The sequence below is a fragment of the Callospermophilus lateralis genome, chromosome 16 (assembly GCF_048772815.1).
Source record: "Callospermophilus lateralis isolate mCalLat2 chromosome 16, mCalLat2.hap1, whole genome shotgun sequence".
Taxonomy (NCBI): Eukaryota; Metazoa; Chordata; class Mammalia; order Rodentia; family Sciuridae; genus Callospermophilus; species Callospermophilus lateralis.
Window position 1 is genome coordinate 23984629 of NC_135320.1, and position 21942 is coordinate 24006570.

Genomic DNA, 21942 nt, shown 5'->3' on the forward strand with positions numbered 1-21942 from the left:
TTTTTCAAGATCTCTATGACACACATACAGTCTGTTTCACTGTTGGCAAGTCACAATATGCTCAGGATAGATTTCAAACAGTTCTTTAACAAAAATGAATTTTTAGTGTCAAATAGTTAATTTATGAAAACATAAACACCACAAGGCATGCAGCCTGTATTTTGCTTTCAACAATGAAGCAATGATGTTGCAGGTCTTTTACTTTGCCTTCTGCCCTTGAGGAAATAATTCAGCCTCAAGGATTCAACCAAGGGCTCTACAGAACTTGAATCCAAGTTCAAGGCTCATCATCAACATGCAGTTGTGTTCTTCATTCATTTTTGCCACTTTGAATTAATTAATTCTCTCAGTTATCCAGGCCTTATGGTTTTATTATTTTTGGTTCTCCTCTCTTTTACTTAATAAGATTTCTTTACTTTTTTTTATTAAGTACAAAGTACTTAAAATCATGACTGGTATAGAGTAAATACCTTCCTGAGACATTATTCTCATAGAACATGGGAGAAAATGACTTTTAAAATTCCTGAACTACTATGCAGTGCAATGAAAAAGTTAACTACTTCTTCAAACTTCAACCATCACTTACTTAATAATTGGTCTATAAAGTTAATGCTTACCTGGATCAAAATTATCACCAAATATTCTCTTGGCAGGAATCTTCAGGGCCATAGCAGGAAATTGCTTCTTCAACTAAAATTTTAAAAAGTAGTATCACATGAACTAATTTTTTAGGTCTTCTAGTAATGCATACACTAAAATCCAAAACAATCTGATTTTAAATAAAATTCACCATAAGACACACTTAACTATATGATCATATTATGTGTAATATTAAATCATTCCAATAAAATACCACAGATTTACCATCCTATTTTGTCCCAATAAAACACATAGTATTTGTGTGACCTTGGATAAGTTACTCAACATCCATGTGCCTCAGTTTTCTTGTAAAAACTCAGCAGAGGAGATCTGTACCAGTGATGGGTCTCCATGAGGTTTCATGACGTTATCAGCTGGTGATTAATTAGTTGGGGTATTAATATTTGAGGATCTTTAAGCATAAAGATAAAGCTTGCTTTGGTTATCTTATTTCATGATTACTTTTATTCTCTTCTTCATGAAGCACCCATCCTTAAACTTTTTATAGAAGAATTTTCTAAACTCCCACTAAGCTACAACTCTACTAGACCAGGTTTAACCTGCCCTCTATAGTTTCAAAGAACACAAATGATATCATTCTCCTAGTTTTTTTCTTTGCCCCTCACCATAGAAGGCAGAATTAAAAGCAGTTATGATAAAAAAGAGACAAAGAAAATGATGCAATAAGGAAAAAAACCCACTGGGCATGGTGGTGCACATATGTCATCCAGTGACTCAGGAGGTTGAGGCAGGAGGATCATAAGTTCTAACCCAGCCTCAGAAACTCAGTGAGACCCTATCTCTAAATAAAATATGAAAAAGGGCTGGTAATATGGCTCGGTGGTTAAGCACCCCTAGGTTCAATCTCTGGTACACAAAAAGAAAAAACCAAAAAACAAAAAGGAAGAGGAATATAAGAGAAATGAGGCGGATGATAAAATCTGAAGTGTACTGTGTGTGTGAGATAATACTGTCATATTACTTTCACCAAAAAATAATTTAGCTATTTTGATGGGTACAGTGAGATTAATATAGATCTCAAAAAAAAAAATGCTATGTAGATAGCAGGTATACAAGAGCTTTGGTGGGTATTTTAACAGGTATTTTACGTCTCACAGTTCAGCCCTTGCCCAGGCTCCAATGTAAACCGTATCTTTAAAAAACACTAAAAATTTACAAAGGATATCCCATATACAAACTCTATTGTTAAAAGAATCTCAATATCCTTTGACTAAGCAATATTTGAAACTATATAGATACTTCAGTTGCACAGATATTAAAGAAAATAATACAAAGAAAATACAGTAAAATGTATTTATGGATTTTTACAGTACCAGGGATTGAACCCAGGGCCTCATGCATGCTACCTAAGTACTCTACTATGGAGCTACATCCCCAGCCTGATGGCTGACTTTAAAGTTTAATGTAGTTTTACTTTCCTCTATTATATAGACTTGCTAGAATATGTATTAATTTTGCATAGAAACAAATACCATTTAAAAATTTCAATATTATTAAATTCAGTTTCAATTAGGATGTCATCTGAATGTTATTTGGAACAAATACAAATATAGTGAAATGATAAATGAGTAAAATCAGAAGTCTTAATTTTCACTACTTAATGAATAATGGAAAGTTCTATAGATAGACATTATTCTGGCCCATTTAGGAAATAATGTGTCTCTTAATGGAGATATGCTTAATTTCCCTCATTAAAAAAAAATTCTTATGCTGGGCATGTAGCTCAGGGGTAGAGCACAAGCCTAGCATGTGCAAGGCCCTAGGTTCAATCCCTGGCTCTGAAAAATAAAAAAGAGAGAAAAAAAGAAAAGAAAAATGTCTAAAAAAAATCTGTAACTAGTAACTTACATATTTATATGTCTCAGGAACCAGGGTTAAGAAATTTTAAAAATTATCATCCTATGTATATAATACAGAGGATGTCTAATAATTTTTCACTTATTAAACAACACTGGGAAATCTCATTATTATGAGAACATAAAGAACTGAAACTTGGAATTTGAGGTATAGTTGTATCTTTGGTTTTTTTTTCTTTTTGATACTGGGGACTAAACCTATAAGTGCTTTACTACTGAGCTACACCTCCAGCTTTTTATTTTTATTTTTTTATTTTTTGAGACAGATTCTCGCTAAGTTTCTAAGATCTTACTAAGTTGCCAAGGCTGGCCTCAAACTTGCTATCTTCCTGCCTTAGCCTTCAGAGTCTTCGGGCACCACTATGCTTGGCCACAATTGCTTTTTACTTGACTGAAGCAAAGTTTGGAACTCACAGCTGCCCTAATCTGGAGATGAACTAAGGCATTCTTGTCCTCCACATAGATCTTTCAAGGCAACAACCCCCATCCACATCAGTACTTGGTGGTATTGAGCCTGATGAGTTACAATGATGCTGCTGTTTTGCTGTCTACTTTAGAAAGTTTGTACAACTTTAAACATTATTATTATAAATATTCTTTACTATCTGAATTATGAATATACAAAAATCAGGTTTTAGTTACTTAGGTAGTCAGTGGTCTCTTAGCTTTCACTATCAAAATACACTCTACTGCCATGTATATCTAAAAAGAACATATTTTTTTAAAACCCACTTAAAAAGAATCTCACCCACCAAGTATCTGAAAGAAAATTAATACTCATTTCAGTTGTTTTAGCTACTTAAAATCTGGAATCTAAAATGGCTGGGCATAGTTATATATGCCTGTAATCCTAGTAACTCGGGAAGCTGATGCAGGAGGATTATAAATTCAAGGCCAGCCCAAGTAACTTAGTGAGACCCTGACTCAAAATAATAAAAAGGGATCGGGGTAGGGGTACTGTGAATGTGTCTCAATAATAGAGTTCCTCAGGGTTCAATCCCTAGTACAGCAACAACAAATAAACAAAAAACTCTAGCTGGGCATGGTAGTGCACACCTGTAACTCTAGCAACTTGGGAGGCTGAGGAAGGAGGACTGCAAGTTCCAGGCCAGCCTCAGCAATTTAGTGAGATACTCAGCAACTGGGTGAGACCTTGTTCAAATTAATAAATAAAAAATAACTGGGGATATGGTGATGTGGCTCCATGGCACTTCTGGGCTCAATCCACAATACAAAAAAACCCAACCAACCAAACAACAACAATACAAAAAACACAACAACCCTAGAACCTAAGACTTATCCCTAACTAAAAATAACATATGGAAAGAGGGTGGGCTCACGACAGACTTTCGGATCTAAAGCTTACAACTGGGCAATTACTCAGCAGAAATACCATGATGAGTAACAACTATTATTTGGTATGAAGGATTTTTCTAATAGTCTCTGACAGTAAAATGTATATAAGCTGTTCAACAGTTTATTTGGAATTGCTCAACAGTCCTCTCTGCATCCTTATTTGTAAGAACTCCTGTTAGGATGCTTTTTAAGAATCCCTTACCCTTTTCTGCTTTTCTGATACATGTTAGTATTAATTTATTCACTCCAATAAATCTTTGGGGGTCTTTCAAGGTGTTTTAAGTAGAATCTTGTAGACTATTACTTACAGTGTTGTAAAGTTTGTCAAACTCTGCATATCTCCTGAAGACAAACCATTCACTCCTCCCTACAGAGACCAGAACTTTATAAACCTGCAGATATAAAAATAACATTAATTTAAGAAATCTTAACTGCAAAAACCCCCTTTAGTTAAATTTGTAAAAATGTCTTTATACTTGCAAAACTGGTATTAAGATTAATGTTTACATATTATTCTCAAGCACATAAGCATACCAACTGAAATGTTAATCTTATCAAGAGGTAATTATTTTTTAATGTTATGAAATATTGCTGTAATTTTTAGAAAATAACATACAAATATTCATTATTTGGATCTACTGAATTCTGACATTTTGCCAGTCTTGCTTCAGGTTTTTCTCAAGAGTATAACATCATACGTACTGAATATTATAAAATTTATAAAGAATTTTCGAAAGTAATGCTAGAAATTATCAAGTACTTTCAAAAGTAATGCCTGGCACAGAGTAAACACTAAACTATTATTATTCTTTTTTGCAGGCCATCTTTTATGCAGTACTCTTTAAATTAAGAGTTTGTACTCAGATTTTCTAATATCATCTTACATGGGCTTAACGTTTTCATAATACATGATCCCATAACTATAATCAACAACCCTATGAAGTAATCAGAACAAAAATTATTAACCTCCACTACAGATGAGAAAGTGAGAGCCAACAAGTTAAATAACTTGCCCAAGTTCATAGTCTTAAATAAACAACATAAAACTCAAGATAAAAATCTAAACCTTCTATTCTCTATGTACCAGAACCAGTATCAAATCATCAATAGTTATAGAATGAACTCTCTTAATTCACCCATAGATATTTTCAGAATATAATTCCACATATTGTGATGAATTATGAGAGAAGAGTTTAGGACCCCAAGGATTTTGTATAATTTCTAAAGGAAAAATAACAAGAATCCAGGTATATGATGAAAGGCTGGCTGATGTAGGACCTGGTTTATCAATTGTATTATTTTATAGTGATGACAAAAAATATAAGTTGCTTTTGAGGTTTACGATATTTCATATGGTTTGTTAGACAACTTAAAAGAGAAACTTTATCTCAGAAGAACACAAATGAATACAAACTCTCCTTTCCTATGAAAGATAGGTAACCTATATCCACAAGTTCACCTTAGATAATACTGTAAGAAAAGCAACAATCTGATATTTTATGTGATTATGTTATAGAAATTCTGTAGTATTATTAATATATAGACACATTCACAGGGCCACAGTTTCACCGAAGGACCCCAAAATATAAAGCCTTCTGTGAGGTGATACAGCGTCAACTGGAAAGTGAAGTCAAGTCATTGGTATCAGTCACCTGGATAAGAGACATATATCACTCAGAGGGAAAGAAAAGCACTTGGGTACAACATCACATACAGGTGATCCAGTTCTTAAATTATTAACTAACAGTATGGTTATAGACAAGTGCTTATTAAGTAAGTTCTAATAAAGGCACTGAGTTGTCTTAGAGGGAGTTACTGGGTATAACATGTTAGAATTTGTTGTCAGGTAATACTCTCCCCATAGAAAGAGGGCAGAAGTAAAGGGCAGAAGACCTAGTCAAGATGCCAGTGAAGCTAAGATCAGATTATGTGTGATACAGCACATAGGATCAGATAGGCCTAGGAGGAGCACCGCTATGGAAGGACAAAAACCTTAAGTTTATATGATTGTGAGCATCTTAAATTCTTTTATTTTGGTACTGGGAATTGAACCCAGGGTGCTTAAATGAACATTGAGGTGTTAAATTAACCACTGAGCCACATCCCCAGCCCTTTTATTCTTTATTTTGAGACAGGGTCTCACTAAATTGCTGAGGCTGGCCTTGAGTCGCAATCTTCCTGCCTTAGCCTCCAGGTGACTGGGATTACAGGAATGTACCACCATATTCAGCAAGCTTCTTAAAAAAAAAATTTTTTTTTGTTATGGTACTGGGGATTGAACTCAGGGCACTCAACCACTGAGCCACATCCCCAGACCCTTCTTGTTTTTTTGTGGGGTACTGGGGATTGAATTCAGGGACACTTGACCACTAAGCTAGATCCCAGCTCTATTCTGTATTTTATTTAGAGACAGAGTCTCACTGAGTTGCTTAGCATCTTGCTTTTTGCTGAGGTTGGCTTTGAACTCGCAATCCTCCTGTTTCAGCCTTGCAAGCCGCTGGGATTACAGGCGTGTGCCACCGCACTTGGCCCAGGCTCTTAAATTCGTATGCTGATTTCCTGGTGAGGACACTAGTCCCTAGAAATGTCAGGTGGCCTCCCCTGGTTCCCAGGTACAGCCAAGAACAGAACCACTCTTGGGTTCCAGGCTGGAGTGGATCTGCAGCAAATATATTTACAGGAAATAAGGTCTTGTGAAATTATTAACTAACAGTATGGTTATAGACAAGTGCTTATTAAGTAAGTTCTAATAAAATAACAAGCAAAAAACATTTAAAATTTAAAAAATACTTCTATTGGAAAAAAGCAGGATTTCACAGAAACAATACAATACTTATTGTAATACGAAATTATTTTTATTTGAGTATTTACTTGGTCTGTCTTTCCTCACCAGAATTTAAGTTCTTGAGAGCTAGAACTGTGTTACCCATTGAATCTCTAGTGCCTTGAAGATTCCTGGCATAATACAGAATTCACCGACAGTTTATCAAGTGGATAAATGAAAATATAATGTAGACTTGGTTTAAGTCAAGACATACTAGAATGCAATGCATGAATCTATGGGAGTTACATAAAAGATGAGAAGAGTGTAAAAATATTATTGAATACTCAGTAACACAAGGTCTATTTTTGTTCTACAGGCATCTGGACTTGCTGAAGCTGAACAGAGAGTCTGTGTTGGATGAGGAGGGGTCTATCTGAGCTCATTAGAATCAAGTTTCTTGAAGACTGAGGACAGCACTATTGTGACCCAGTAATTAATACATGAACTTAGTACTATTTTCATCCAACAAATACTTACTAAACATCTACTATCTGTGTTATAGGGGATGGTAAAACAATAGTAAGGGAAATTCTTGCTTCAAAAGACCTTGATTCTGGCAGGCAAAGCACATGTAAATAAACGCCAAAAGTCAGGTGATGGTTACAGCTATTAAAGAGTTACTAATCAGGACAGAGTGAAAGGGTGTTTGGGGTGGGGTTTGAAGGTGCTATTTTATATTTTAAGAGGCCAGAAAGTCTCTGTAATGAGGCAACATTTGGGAATCTGAAGAAATAAATGAACATGGTGATTTGGACAAGGCTTCTGAGAACTCAGAGCACATGTGGGCACAGCTAGGTAAGAAAGTTGCTGAAGTCTTCCTTGACCGTTTCTCAGAAAACATGGAAATACCTATACCCTGAAAAATCAAAGGACATCTGACACAACCTACAGCCCACACTTTCAATGTTATGAATTTCTGTCAAACTTGGCAGGAGGTAAAGTCCCTGAAGCAGAGAATGGCCCAAAGGTAAAAATAAGAAGAGGGAAGGAAAAAAACTTGCACATACTTCCCTACTTTACCCAAGGTTTATTAACCCTTGTTTACCTTCATTGTGATATTAGTAAAAATGTGTTTAAATCATGTGTAACAAATGCACACTGTTTAAGATACCACTACAATATAGAAGCTGACAGCACACATGAAAAGAGGTAAATGGCCTCCAATCTCTCTGCTGGGGCCATTGATGCAAGAGGTGGGAGGTGTGTTTGTTTAGGAAAGAACAGAGAGCAGAGAGGCTATTTCTTTTCTCCCTTTCTTGGGAGAAAGCCACCATTTGGGAGCACCTAGCCCACACAGTTAAAAAGGCAGTGTGTAGTGTTCAGATGAAGGGTTTAGTTTTTAACTCTTCAGCTTTTCTCATCTCCCATGTGACATGCACTCTGAACTGAAAGTTGCTTGTCATGGGGCTCAACTGGCAGGGGTCAGGTGAAACCCTCATTGGAGGCTGGGAGGAACTACTGAGTCAAGAGCAGGAAAGAACATGTCACAGCCTTAGGAGGTTCTTTGGCTACTGAGAGCCAAAGCACTGAGTCAGTAGAGGGCCCCTTTAGGACCCTGGCCAAGCCAAAAAAGGAGCGATCCCAAGTTAGTCCATCAATTGCAGACACCAGCAACAGAGCTGATAAAATGCCCAGGGCTATATGATGTCGGCCACATCTGGATATGTGCTAGACCAGCCATTCCACAGCTAGAACAGCAAAGATCTACAGGGATGACCAGAATACATGAGCCTTCTCTAGGTTACCATGAAATTAGTCATCTACTCAATCAATACTGTGAAAGGAGATACCCTCCTGCCCATAAGTCAAGATGACAACCTGGAGAAGTATGTCAAAATAAGAAAAAAGAGCAGAATTAACACAACCTGGGCATTTTTACCTAGATCAAAATAAGTGTTAAACAGATCTAAGTTGTTAAATGAATTTCTTAACACTACTCAGCAGAGGGGACTTTATACGACTAGATCACTTAGATAAATGACTTTTTTTTTCCAGAAGGGTAGGAGATATCTGTATATACTAACTGGACTACTGGAAATAAATACAATATTGTATGTTTCATTATGTTAATTTAAAAAGCGGTTATTCTCTATTGTATACTAACAACAGGAAATATTCATTGTGCTTATTCTTTATAAAGCTATATAACAGATACTACAGTATTAAAAAATAAAATCAGAAGTGGGTTTTGCTTTTAAGATGAAAAAAAGGACATCTGATACAACAATATTAAAAATAAAACAAAGTAATAAATGTCATAGGAAAGATACTATGGAAACTTCATGACAGAAATTCTTAACATGGATCAACAACACCTGACAGCATACATAAAATTATCAGTATGTAGACCAGTATGTATGCTCACATACATTTTCTTTTCCTTCATACTGGGAATTGAACTCAGGGGCACTTAACCACTGAGACATATCTCCAGCCCTCTTTTATATTTTATTTAGAGACAGGATCTCACTTAGTTGCTTAGGGCCTTGCTAAATTGTTGAGGCTGGCTTTGAACTTGCAATCCTCCTGCCTCAGCCTCCCAAGCTGCTGGGATTGTAGGTGTACACCACCACACTAGACCACACACATACATTTTCTGATAAAGAGGGTCTGAGATAGTTTTGTATTGTTCTCCAAGGAAATGGGAAAACAGGCAAAAATATGCATTAAAGAAGGAAGTTTTATTTTTGTTATAATAGCAGGGCAGACTCTGTGGAGGACACATCATTCAAAAGAAATAAAATCTGGATATTCAGAAATGGGGGAAAGAGAAACATTCTAGCTTAGGGAAGAACAAAAGCAGAAATGGAAATATTTTCTATAACAAAATTTTTCCCGTATGCTGTATGTTACATACTTACAGTAAACCTCTTCTTTTTCTCTCTGTGTTCATCAGAGCTGGGAATGCTTACACTTGGGCAGTTTTCCTTGTAGTCCATGATATAATTTCTTTGCGTTTAAATGACTCAAAAGGGCACCAAAAAAACCAAAAAATGAGTCCGAAGAAATAATCAACAGAGGATGAGCACAATTAACTAATCCAAAATATGAAAACTCTTGAAGTAATGTTCAAATTCCATCATGCAACCTTAACCAACAGGGGAAAAAAAAAGAATTGATTAGCAAGATAACTTAAAAATATTATTAAGATTTGTCATTCCTTGTAAATAGGACCCATTTGATGTTTATTCTGGCAGAAATTTATAAATCTAGGCCCAGGTTAGAGATTTAGTTCCTGTTGTGTTACTAGCACTAAACCACAATCAAGCATTTGTATCCTATCTACCTTCCTTTCCATTGGAAATTCCAGGAGTCTATACACTGCAGTTCGTGTGGACTAAAGTTTAATTCTCACGAAAGCAGTTCTGGTTGGATGATCAGAGTCTTGCCCTCCTGTCCCAGTAGTCTACTGTGTTACTGGTTAATATTGAAGCACGTAGAGAAAGAGACTCCTTTAGAGGTAGCAGAGATGAGAGGGGGGAAGTGGTTATAAGCCATCCTACAAACTATGACTTTCAGATTTTGTATCAGGTCAAACCAGTGATGTGACTGCTGAACAATTCAGATTACAGTCCTGTTTGGTAGGTAACTATTTATTCCCATTTTACTAGTAAGAAAACAGAGTCACAAAGAGAATAAATAATTTGCACATCTAGAATTTTGACCCAGCCTGTTTGGCACCAGAGTCCCAACTCATAAACACCACGCTATGCTTTAAAAACTGGATGAAGGGCTGTGGCTGTGGCTCAGTGGTAGCGCATTTGCCTGGTATTGTGAAACACTGGGTTTGATTCTCAGCACCACGTATAAATAAATAAAGGTCTATGAACAACTAAAAAAAGTTTAACAAAAAAATTGGATGAAGCCAGAAGATGCACATCTATAATCCCAACAATTTGGGAGGTTGAGGCAGGAAGATCACAAACTCAAGGCCAGTCTTGGCAACTGAGTGAGACCCTGTCTCAAAATAAAAAAAAATTAAAATCAGTGGGGATGTGGCTCAGTGATAGAACACTCCTGAGTTCAATCCCCAGAACTGAGGGGGGAAAAAATCCAACACTGTGGATGATTCTTATGCACTGAATTAGTGATCAGAGACATTGTAGTAGATCTTCACACAAAACAAATGCAATATGCTAATATCATTCCACCCATGAACAAAGGGCTTGATATGTCACACTAATGTCACCTTTGTTAACAGAGCAGACTACACTTCCCACTGACACCAAATAATATCTTTTAAATGGTCTGTATGCCTGGATAATTTTACTGGATTAGTTTAATCTGAGGGCCCCATGACCTACCATAACTCACTCTTTACCATCAAGCAGCAAAAGGGAATCTGAGGGGGAAGATTATAAGCTACATTATTCACACATGTCCCTTGAGAATGTGGGATTTAGGGTCATAGGTCCCACTAGTACTTAATTTTATATGAATTTAAACATTTGTGCCTTTTGTGCTGTAACTCACAGCAGAATTACAGGAAAACATCAGGCCTCAGGCCTTCCCTTTGGAAGGGACAATAAGATACCACATTGAGTGGCATCAGGAATGAAGGATGGGGAAAGAGTTGAAAAAGCTGTTCAATACAAAGTGCCCAGAGGACATGTAAGATTACAGGTAAAGCAGGCAGTTAAATGTAGAAGCCTACATTCAAGGTACACACTCAAACCTGGCCAGAGTTTCCACTTTGTGCTATATCTATGTATACTCCATTTACTCTTCCATATCAAATCACCTATTTTTTTCCACCCTGCCACATCCCAGAAAGTTGACCTGTATGCACTACAAACAGAGGTCATCTACCTTCTGCCCTTGTCCTCTGGTTAGATTCAGTGCCTCACTATGAGGCACTAGCAGAATAGAGGCAGGAGCAGTGAGATGCTAAGGTTATTATCCCTTTGATCCATATTGGACAGCAAAAGGATTTCTCTAAGGCCAGCTTCTACCAGGCAGCCTCTTCTACCCCAGTTATAATTCAAGGACTAGGAGTAATGATAGGCTCCTGACCTTGCTGGGAAAGAGGGACTTCAACCATACCTTGGTTGCCTTAACCCTACCCACAATACCTTAATAAACATTCCTTTGTTAGACACCCTTCATTACTTTTGAGTATGCCTTGTAACTAATGCAGTTACCTGGTACCAACAATGGTCCTAGGAAACAGAACCTCAAAAGTGAGATATATATTTGATAAGTGTCCTGATAACCTTCTTAAGGAGGAAGGGGATGGCACACAGTGACATCATGACCATTTCAATTACTTCTTGTGCATGGTGTTACAAGATGGAATGCAGGTGGAGGGCAGGGTGCTAGAAATCTGAGTGGCTCATGAAAAGGTTTACTTCAGAGATTGTAACATGGGCTAGGGCTGCTTCTGGCTGTTCTTGAGAATGTGCACAAAGCAAATGACAAGTTGAAAACTATGAATTCCAAATAGATAAATATCCATCTATGGATGTTTTAAAGAATCTATTATCCCTTAAAACTGCCAAGCTGATAGGACTAAGAATCAAGCCCAGAAGGATTACAAAAGCTAATTAAACTTGCAACACTGCAAAGTCTCATATGCTAACACAAGGGACACTGGCTGGAAAGCAGAATGATTCAGAAATATGGATTGAGACAGCTGGGAAGACACTAAAAAAAACTGAACTCCAATTTAGCTCAAGTTCCCTGCTGAAAGCAGTTACCTGCATCCCTGAGGGTACTGAGACTACCAATGTACCCCATAAAATCCTTTGAGATTGTTTCACAAGAGGACTCCCATTCTCTTGACTACCTGCTCCTGCTACCCTCCACTGCCTCATAACCCAAAATAGCCCAGAAAGAAGTTCAAGTACTACTCTAAAAGACGACTGCCTTTATACCAAAAAAAATCTGCAAAATCTCAATTTTTTACCAGTAAGAGTCTGAGAAGCACATATGGGAGTATATTCAAATAGTATTAGACCAAAGAAGATTAAACATAAGATTGTGGCCCTTTACAAGGCCATAATAATATACTCTTGATCTTTCTCCAGGCCTTTCCAAAGAGTGATCTACAGCGATTCCAAAGGTTAACTGTCCAACTGAAGCAAGGGAAATCTATTATCCTTCCATAGGTTATAAGATGGGATACTAACTCAGTACTGATACTAATGCCAAATGTGGCCCACCAGTCAGAGTGGGACTCCCAGAGATGAAGGTGGCCCTGATAACTCAAGTGGGTTCAATGAAACCATAAGCCTATCTTGTGTTTATTTTCCTAGTCCTATAAATTTTAGTGGAAATCAATATAATAGTAACTGGCCCAAATCCCCACATTGGCTCCCTGCCCAATGTCATAAATTTTATTACAGGAGAAAGGACCATGTAGAAGCCTCTGACAAGCATGGAGAGAAGAATAAGAGTTGTAGACCCCCCAAGGGTTTGACAACAACTACTGTCAATTTGATTACAAGCTTAAAGCCCTTCAAACTATTTTCCTTGCTCCAGCTAAAAAAATAACAAAAAATTATACCATATCACTCTGAGCTCAGAAATCAGTACCACCGTCAAAAACTTGAAGGGTGTTAAATCCGACCATATTCCCATTTAACTAGCCTATTTACCAGAACCAAAGCCAGAAACATCCTAGAACATGACTATGGATTACCATAAATTTAATTAGGTAGTAATTCCAATTACAACTGCAATTCTAGATGTGATATTTCGGGCTGAAGAAAATCAGCACAACCCCTGATATCTGATATGAGACTCTTGCTCTGGCAAATCCATTCTTTTCTCACAACATCAGCAAGGACAATGAGTTAGTTTGCCACAAATACCTAATCCCCTTTGTTGTCTAACCTGAGGGTCAGGTGTAAATTGTCATAATAAAACAGTCTGCAGGGCTGTGACCTTTCTTAGATCACCACACTGGTCTACTACATTATGGCATTGCTTTAATTGGACCTAAAGAACAAAAAGTAGCAAGTACCCTGGACACTTGCATAAACACATAAACAAGAGAAGGGATGAGAGAGAAATACCATGGAAGTTCAGGAATCTCCGAATCAGTGGTTTTTAGGGTTTCACTGGTCTGAGGCAGAATGTCTAATCTCAAGTCAAAGAAACAGTTATACCTTGCACTGCTTAGCTGAGAAGCAGGAAAAACAACTGGATGCTTCCTATTTGGACACGATGTTCTGACCAATCTATTGGAAAAACCATGAAGTTGTTAGTTTTTATTGAAGCCTGTTCAAAGAGAGGGTTCTGTAACAACGAAAACTGCTCTAACCATTGAGTCTCTGCCTTAGCACACCCAACAGTATGAGAAATGACCTAATAGACATGGATTTGTTAAGGGGCCCGTGATAAGCATCAGGAAACTAAGGTCTAAAGATCTCTTAGGGTTTGCCAACAACTACTGTCCATTTGATTCCTGACTTGCTTCTAGGCTCTGGTAGAGATTAGATAGCTGGCTATGGAAAACCAAGAAACTGGGTAACAAGAACATTTATCATGAACAGAGCATTACTTGATTCTCCAAATCATAAAATTGGATATGCACAGCAGAATTCTACTCAGTGTAGTAAAAGCAAGAACCAGGTGTGAGCAGGTTTGGATGGCACATGTGAGCTGCAGAGATAAATGGCACAGACCTCCATGGTGGCAGAGTTAAAGTGGCAGAGTTAGGATTTGAACCTGGTAGTCTGACTTCAGGGTTCATTATACCAGACTGTTTCCACATGTATATGCTCTAGAGTCCTTTAGGGACAAATGAAGATGGTTCAAAACTTACTTTTTCTGTGTATTTTGAGACAGATCTCACTATATTATCCAGGCTGGTCTTGAACTACTGGACTTAAGCTAACCTCCTGCCTCCATCTCTCAAGAAACTGGGACTATAAGCTACAGATACAACTTGCCCAGTTTTTATAAACTAACTTTTAACTGGTTAAAAGTAAAATTATGAAAAATTAATCCTAATATTACTGTGAATTTAATGCATGATTATTCTATGAAACTAAAGCAATTAAAATTATATGAAATAACCCTCTGGCCAAGCAGCCAAATAAAACAGAATGAGAAGGGGATTGACATAAAAAGATCACAAATGAGAAAGAAGTAGAACAAAAATATACATTGTTCATGTGGGAATGAAAATTGAAAATTTCTGAGAGGTTTACAGGTATGTAGTTGGGCTTTTCAAAATGCAACAGAAAAAAGATCAACCTCAACTCTGCTGGCAAGACACAAGATAATCATATACAGTGGTTCTCGGGGGCAGCTGGTATGGCCCCAAAGAGACCTAAATTCATCAGATGTTAACCCATAATGGAAGAACTAATCCGACTATCCACTTCATGAATCAGTTCAGACAAGTCCAACAACAACAACAAAAAATAGATCAAAAAAGAATTTTCAGAGGCCAGCCAGATCTTAGGAAGGACAGTGAATTTGCAAGGCTAATATTATAGCTAGTAAATACTATATAATGCTTCCCATCTGGGGGCAATTTTGCTATGGGGGGATATTTGGCAATGTCTGGAGACTTTTAGTTCTCTCAACTTGGTGGCAAGGAAGTAGTCAGAAAAGATGCTAAGCATCTCTAAGGCCTAGGACTGCATTGTTTTTGTTGTAGGGGGTCTACAAAAAAAAAAAAAATCATGTGGTCCAAAATGTTAACAGTAGTGAGATCAAGAATCCAGCATTTATTGAGCACTAATGTCAGGCCTGCTTTAAGAACTCTAACACCTCACTCAATCCTCACAGAAACCTCTGAGATAAATATCACTATTCCCACTTTATAGATGAAGAAGAAAGCTAGGCTATGAAGAGTACTTTCACATGATTGATTACACAGCTGTGGATGACAGCACCCTGACCCAACAGCCCAACTCCCACATCATGTGTCCCTCAATTTCTTATCCTACGATTGTACGCATTCTCTCATAGCAAAGGCAGATTTTGATTCCACCACAAAGAGGAGCTGGAGTTTGGGCAGCAATGGCAGGAGTGCTAGGCTCCTGACTTTCCTCTCTTGAAACATCACACATAGACATCTACCTAAGAGCTTGATAGAGAGCAGACTTTACATGCTGGCCCCATCAAAAAGACAAGGGCTAAATTATGAAATAAGGAGGACACAAGAAATGATGCTATTAAGAACATGGTTTTTCGAAAAGGAAGGGGGAGTTTATCTTTTTTAAAAAAGCATTTATAGATTTTATTTCTTAAAAATTTAGAGCTATAAAAAGTAGCAATATAAATGGCACTCTGTGGTGAAGAATCACCCAAATTCTTATGTTAAAATTTTGTTGATTCAAATACTCCTTAAAAATAAATGGACATGTTGGGCACAGTAGCACATGACTGTAATCCCAGCAGGCAGGAGAACTGCAAGTTCAAGGCTAGCCTGGGCAACTTAGTAAGACTCTATCTCAAAATAAAAAATAAAAAGGGTGGGAGATGTAATGCAGTGGGGTAAAGCACTCCCAGGTTCAATCCTCAGTATAGCAAAAATAAATAAATGGACATTACTTAAAACTTTTTAAAAGCAATTTTCCCTTTACTTTTTAATATGTCTTTTTATCTACTGTAGGTTGATTACTGTCCTGAATCTTACCCATCTTTTTTTTGAAACGAACAGTAAAAAAAAAAAAAAAAAAAAAAGAAAAAAAAAAAAAAAAAAAAATATATATATATATATATATATATATATAAAGGGTCAAAAAATTCTTCTGTTTTTACCTCTAAAATAGTAGAGTTTATGACTCCTATTTCTTCAATATTAAAGACTTCAGTTTGATATTGACTAGTGGATCCTACCCAGATTAGAAACTAGATATATTCATAATTTATCAGTATTCACTCTTAACTAATATGATGGAGACAGAGAGGATTGAATATTCACACCAAAGAATAAAGGGAAATAAGGACAAGCCAGACTATCCCAAAAGAAAGGAGTCAGGCTTGAAAGAATTGCAAGTTTTCTTTAGCAGGAGCACAGAACCATGCACTAGTATATGAGAACAATGGTACCCTTAAAGGTAGGACTTAAAAAAGAGTTAGGAAGACACAAAAGAAAACCCATGCGTATAGAATGCAACATTATAAAATTCCTAGAGATAACAGAAGAAAACATAGGTGACTTCCAGTATGGTGATGACTTTGTAGATACACCAAGGCAAGTTCCTGAAAAGAATGTCAAGAGAATGAGAGGGGCTGGGGATGTGGCTCAAGCAGCAGCGCGCTCGCCTGGCATGCGTGGGGCACTGGGTTTGATCCTCAGCGCCACATACAAATAAAATAAAGATGTTGTGTCCACCAAAAACTAAAAAATAAATATTAAAAAATTCTCTCTCTCTAAAAAGAGAGAGAGAGAGAGAGAGAGAGAGAGAGAGAGAGAATGAGAGGACAAGTCATGAACTAGAAGGATATATCTGGAAAAGACATTCAGTAAGCTAGGTGCAGTGGTACACAGCAGCTCAGGAGGCTATGGCAGGGGATTGCAAGTTCAAAGGCAGCCTCAGCAACTTAGCAAGACCCTGTCTCAAAATAAAAAATAAAACGAGCTATGAATGTGACTAAGTGGTTAAGCAACCCTGGGTTCAAGCCCTGGTAAAAATAAATAAATAAGAATTTAAAACCCTCCAGGAAAAAAAAGGGCATTCAGTAAAGGATTGTTACCTAAAATATACCAAAAACTCTTAAAACTCAAATTTTAAAAAATAGCCTAATTTAAAAATGGGCCAAAGATCTTAACAGACAATGCACAGAAGGGAATATATAGCTGACAAATAAGTATATGGAAAGATACTCCATCTCATGTCAAGGGAAACACAAATTAAGACAAGAAGATACCAATACAGACCTATTAGAATGGGCAACATCCAGAAAACTGACAACATCAAATGCTGGTGAGAATGGGGATCAACAGGAACTCTCATTCATTACTAGTAAGAATGCAAAATGGTACAGTCACTCTGGAAGACAATTTGGCAATTTCTTACAAGACTAAAATATACACTCATCCCATAATCCACCAGTTGTATTCTGTGGTACTTACCTAAAGGGGGTAAAAACTTATGTCCACACAAAAACTTGCAGGTGGATATTTATAGCAGATATATAACTGCCAAAATTTGGAGGCAATCATTTTAGTAGGTAAATGGATTACAACTGGTACATCAGACAATGGAATATTTTTCAGCATTTCTAAAAAGAAATGGGCTATCAAGCCATGAAAAGCCATGGAGGAAACTTAAATACATATTGCTAAGTGAAAGTAGACAATCTGAAAAGGTTTCACACTGTATGTGTCCAACTACTTAACATTCTAGAAAAGGTAAAACTCTGGGGAGAGAGTAAAATAACCAATGTTTGCCAGGAGTTGGAAGGATAGCAGGATGAAAGGATGAATAAGTAGAGCACAGAGGATTTTTAAGGTATGATTTGTATGATACTAAATGGCAGAAATATACATCATTATATATTTGCCCACAACCAAAGAAATGCACAACACCAAGAGAGAACTCTAATGTAAAACTATGGACTTTGGGTAATTATGTTAATGTAGGTTCATCAATTATAACAAATAAACCACTCTGGAGGGGGGATATGATAATGGGGGAAGCTAGCATGTATGGGATAGGAGGTAAATGGGAAATTTACACATCTTCTTCTTTAATCCAACTGTGAAATCAAAACTTACCTAAAAATAAAATAAAAAAGAGACACAAACCCTGGGCACAGGACAGAGATCAGGTGGGAACTAATCTGGGAACTGCAAACTAATCTAGGAAATAAGAAAATGGATTAGAGTGGGGGGAAGAGGATTATTCATTTGACATTACATTAAAAGTACCTTCCCAGGAAATTCAAACCCCAAAATAACTGATTTCTGGTACTGGAAGTCTACTGTAATAGTACTTAATCTGTGTTTGTTTATTTCCGCCTCTCAGGATACTAGCTCCAAATATATCTGAAACGTTTCAACACAGACAAAGCACATCTTTGTCACATCTGTAAATTAGGTTCACAGCAGAATAGATTAAAAATCCAACAGGATCTGCCAATGAAAGATACATAGTAACCTCCCCTTCCCTCATACACATCACATGATGAGTCAGTTACAACTTTTCCTGTTTTCCTTCCTTTAATTCCGATTCTACGCCCCTCTTTGGTTTTTCCCCTCATTCTGCAATTACAAAGTAGTTCTGTTTTTCTTGGGCTTATCACACCTTATATTTGAAGGATCTTTTATTCATACTGATTCTTAAGAAAAGTGATAAAGGAGTTTAAAACAATATATGTGCAAAAAAAATAGTTATGTTGGGACAAACAATACAGAACAGTATGAATCCAACAATTTGAGAGGAATGTCCAAGAACCTCAACAAAGTCATAGGGACCTATGGATTCCCAGAAACTGGCTCTATCTTTATTACATTCAGGAAGGGGAATGAGGAAAGAGGTGAAAGTAACCACTGACAGCCTTTGTTTTCCATATCAGACTTAAAACTGCCAGGATAAGAAGGAAAGCCCTACACTTATTGCAACAATAACACAAGCCGCCACTTGGTGAAGGGTAGGGAACGTAGCAGTGGCAGCAAGTGTCCTATCCTCCTCTGCCTCCCAAGTTCACTGGTCTCAATCACAAGAACAGCTGCACTTTTCCAGCTTCCCAAGCTTTCCCATTCAAAGACACACTTCTAGCACATCTTACAGGCAGATGTGAACACAGAATACTCCAAGGACAATTTCTAGAGGACTGCAATCACTGGCAGAGCAAGGGGGCCTAGGGTGAAGCTGGTTGTGATTGTGGAGGTTGAGTATGAAGAAAGAATTCAGACTGAGGAGACACTAAAAACAAAACTAAACCTACAAAGTCAACAATCACCACCAAGTCTCAAAGTCTTTTTGGAAAACTTCAACCTGTCTCTGCTTTTGTTCTAACCTCCTTACAATCCTACCACAGCAGCCAGAGTGATATAAATTGGATAATCCCTGCCTCCTCCATTTATACCCTTTCTATGGCTTCCTGCTGTCCCTAGAATAAAATACAAACTGAATTATAGCCAACAGACTACCAACTATTTGCCCAGCTACACCCACCAGGCCACATGCCCTCTGTTCAGAAGACTCCCATTAGAACAACCTTTTCCCTAGTTTGCATGCACACCAAACTTTTTCCCATCTGAAGTCTGTCTCTTGTACCTATGGTCCCTTCATCTGGGATGACTTCCCCACAGCTCTTCACAAAAAGGCCTTTGTTCAAATGTCACTTCTTGTGATAAACCTTCCTGAACACTGTAACTAAAAATGTTCCCTCCACAAATTAGACTTCGGCCATCATCCTGTTTATTTCAATTTTAGCATTATGGACTGCTTTTAGGATTGCATTTTGCTTGCTTATTCAAAGCTTCCCCAGCTGTAGGACCTTTACTTATTCACTGCCATGTTCAGAAGGCCCTACTAAACATTTGTTTAACTTATTCATGCAACAGGTAAGAGAAACATGCTTAGAAATTCCAATTCGCCAAATTATGATGGTGAGATCTTTAAAGTAAACAGTGCTTCATCATTTCTTCATTAATCTCTTAAATCGTCACTCTCTGCCTCGTTACTGGGTCACCCCAGTATACTAACAGGTTATGATAACTTAATAAAATCCTCCCTAAAAATACAGATTTACTTATTTAAAGTCACTTACAAAATGCTCACCATGTGCTAGGGATGTATCACTAGTCTGTGCCCCCATTTTAAGTATATAACGCCTTTGAATTTTAAAAACAAAAATCAGGATAAACACAGATGCTTACATAGTATGATAAAAGGAAACTTCACTCCAGAGCAAGTATTTGCTTTCAAAATTCTTCTGACAGTAAAACTTCATTTGTTAGCACATTAGAAGACATCGTCCAGAGCACACAAATTATAATCAATTACATATTTAATTATAATACATATTGACACTCTAGCACATTTGTGATAAGTCCTTTTATTGGCTGTGTTATTAGTAAAAATAATATGTAAATTTTTATGTTAAAAGTTCAAAAATTAGAACCTCTATATATGTTTTCCTTACTCTTTCCTATCAGTAGAAACTGCAGCTTTACCCTAGAAATGATAAAATAAATTTACTTATACCTATAAGTACTAAAAATCAAGAACAAAGAAAATAAGGCTAATACATGCCCTAGAGTGAAAAAACCCATTTGGTTTGGGAGGTAACAGGAGAAGAAAAGATACAATTAAATGTCAGAAACATCTGCAGAAATCCTTAAATTCAGTTTTAATCTGAAAGAGTCACAGGTAAAAGAAAAACATTGACTCAACTGGAATATGTGCAAGGAGATGTCTGTATTGTAAAATTAACCAAAACATGTTAAACTAAATGCTGATATCAAACTTAAAACTGTAAGCTTGAACAATAGATAGACTCAGTATCTTCTACCTACCACCTTTCTCCAAAGAATTAAAAAACTTCTGGCATACATAATTCTCCATATATCCAGGAAATAAATGAAGAAAAAAAGAGTGATTTTTTTTAGATTAAACAATGAAAGGAGGCAAATTAATTCCCACAAGAGCAGAGAAGACAATGTTCAGTCCTATCCAGCTCAGAAAACAAAGCAGAGAAAGAGTATTACATGTGCCTGCAGATATAAAAACAAAATACAATTTAGAAATAATACTTCACAAGAAAACTCAATGCTATAGATGTTGCTCCATAAGTCTGGCTTGTCCCAGTGGCTTCCTGAGGAAGATTATTGTGTATTTTTTAAAACATTTGACTATGTAAGTGTTGTATATGTTGCTCTTCCTATACCCACTTCCTTCTACAAACACAGAACTGGATATCTTCATTTGTATCTTTTTACTTAATACTGAATTTCCATTGCCATTTTCCTTATATGTCCATATGGTAGAAATAATTGTTGCAGCTCAATCTTAATAATTTAAAGGCCTATTAAACAGAATTTTAATTTTACTTTTACTTAAAAAGCAGATAAATAGATGTGGACCTTTTATTTCCTTTAAAAGTAATGAAAGGAAAAAAGATAACTGGAATTTTTCTGTGTGTGTTTCCTGGAATTTATGTGTGTGTTTCTTGTCCTTCAGTTTATATTCAGCAAAAAAAAAAAAAAAAAAAAAAAAAAAAAGAAGAAAGAAAAATGCTCAAATAATTACAATTCAAAGTAAAATGTGATAAATTCTCTATGAAAGTCATCAGAACTCAGAGGAAGACAAAACTACCTTCAACTAAACTTAT

At 36.7% G+C, this 21942-nt stretch overlaps 1 protein-coding gene across 8 annotated transcripts in view; it reads right to left on the reverse strand.

Moving 5' to 3' along the window:
- Nucleotides 1-21942, reverse strand: part of Sgk3 (serum/glucocorticoid regulated kinase family member 3) — a 125063-nt gene that overhangs the window by 48931 nt on the left and 54190 nt on the right. For 6 of the 8 annotated variants that reach the window (XM_076835451.1, XM_076835448.1, XM_076835453.1 and 3 more), the window contains exons 2-4: nt 9558-9784; nt 4181-4264; nt 618-690 (exon numbers count right to left, since the gene is read on the reverse strand). In XM_076835451.1, coding sequence (XP_076691566.1) covers nt 618-690; nt 4181-4264; nt 9558-9635 — 235 coding nt within the window. In that variant the 5' untranslated portion in view covers nt 9636-9784. The remainder of the gene's footprint in view (nt 1-617; nt 691-4180; nt 4265-9557; nt 9785-21942) is intronic. The other 2 variants (XM_076835449.1, XM_076835452.1) reach the window with 2 other exon arrangements.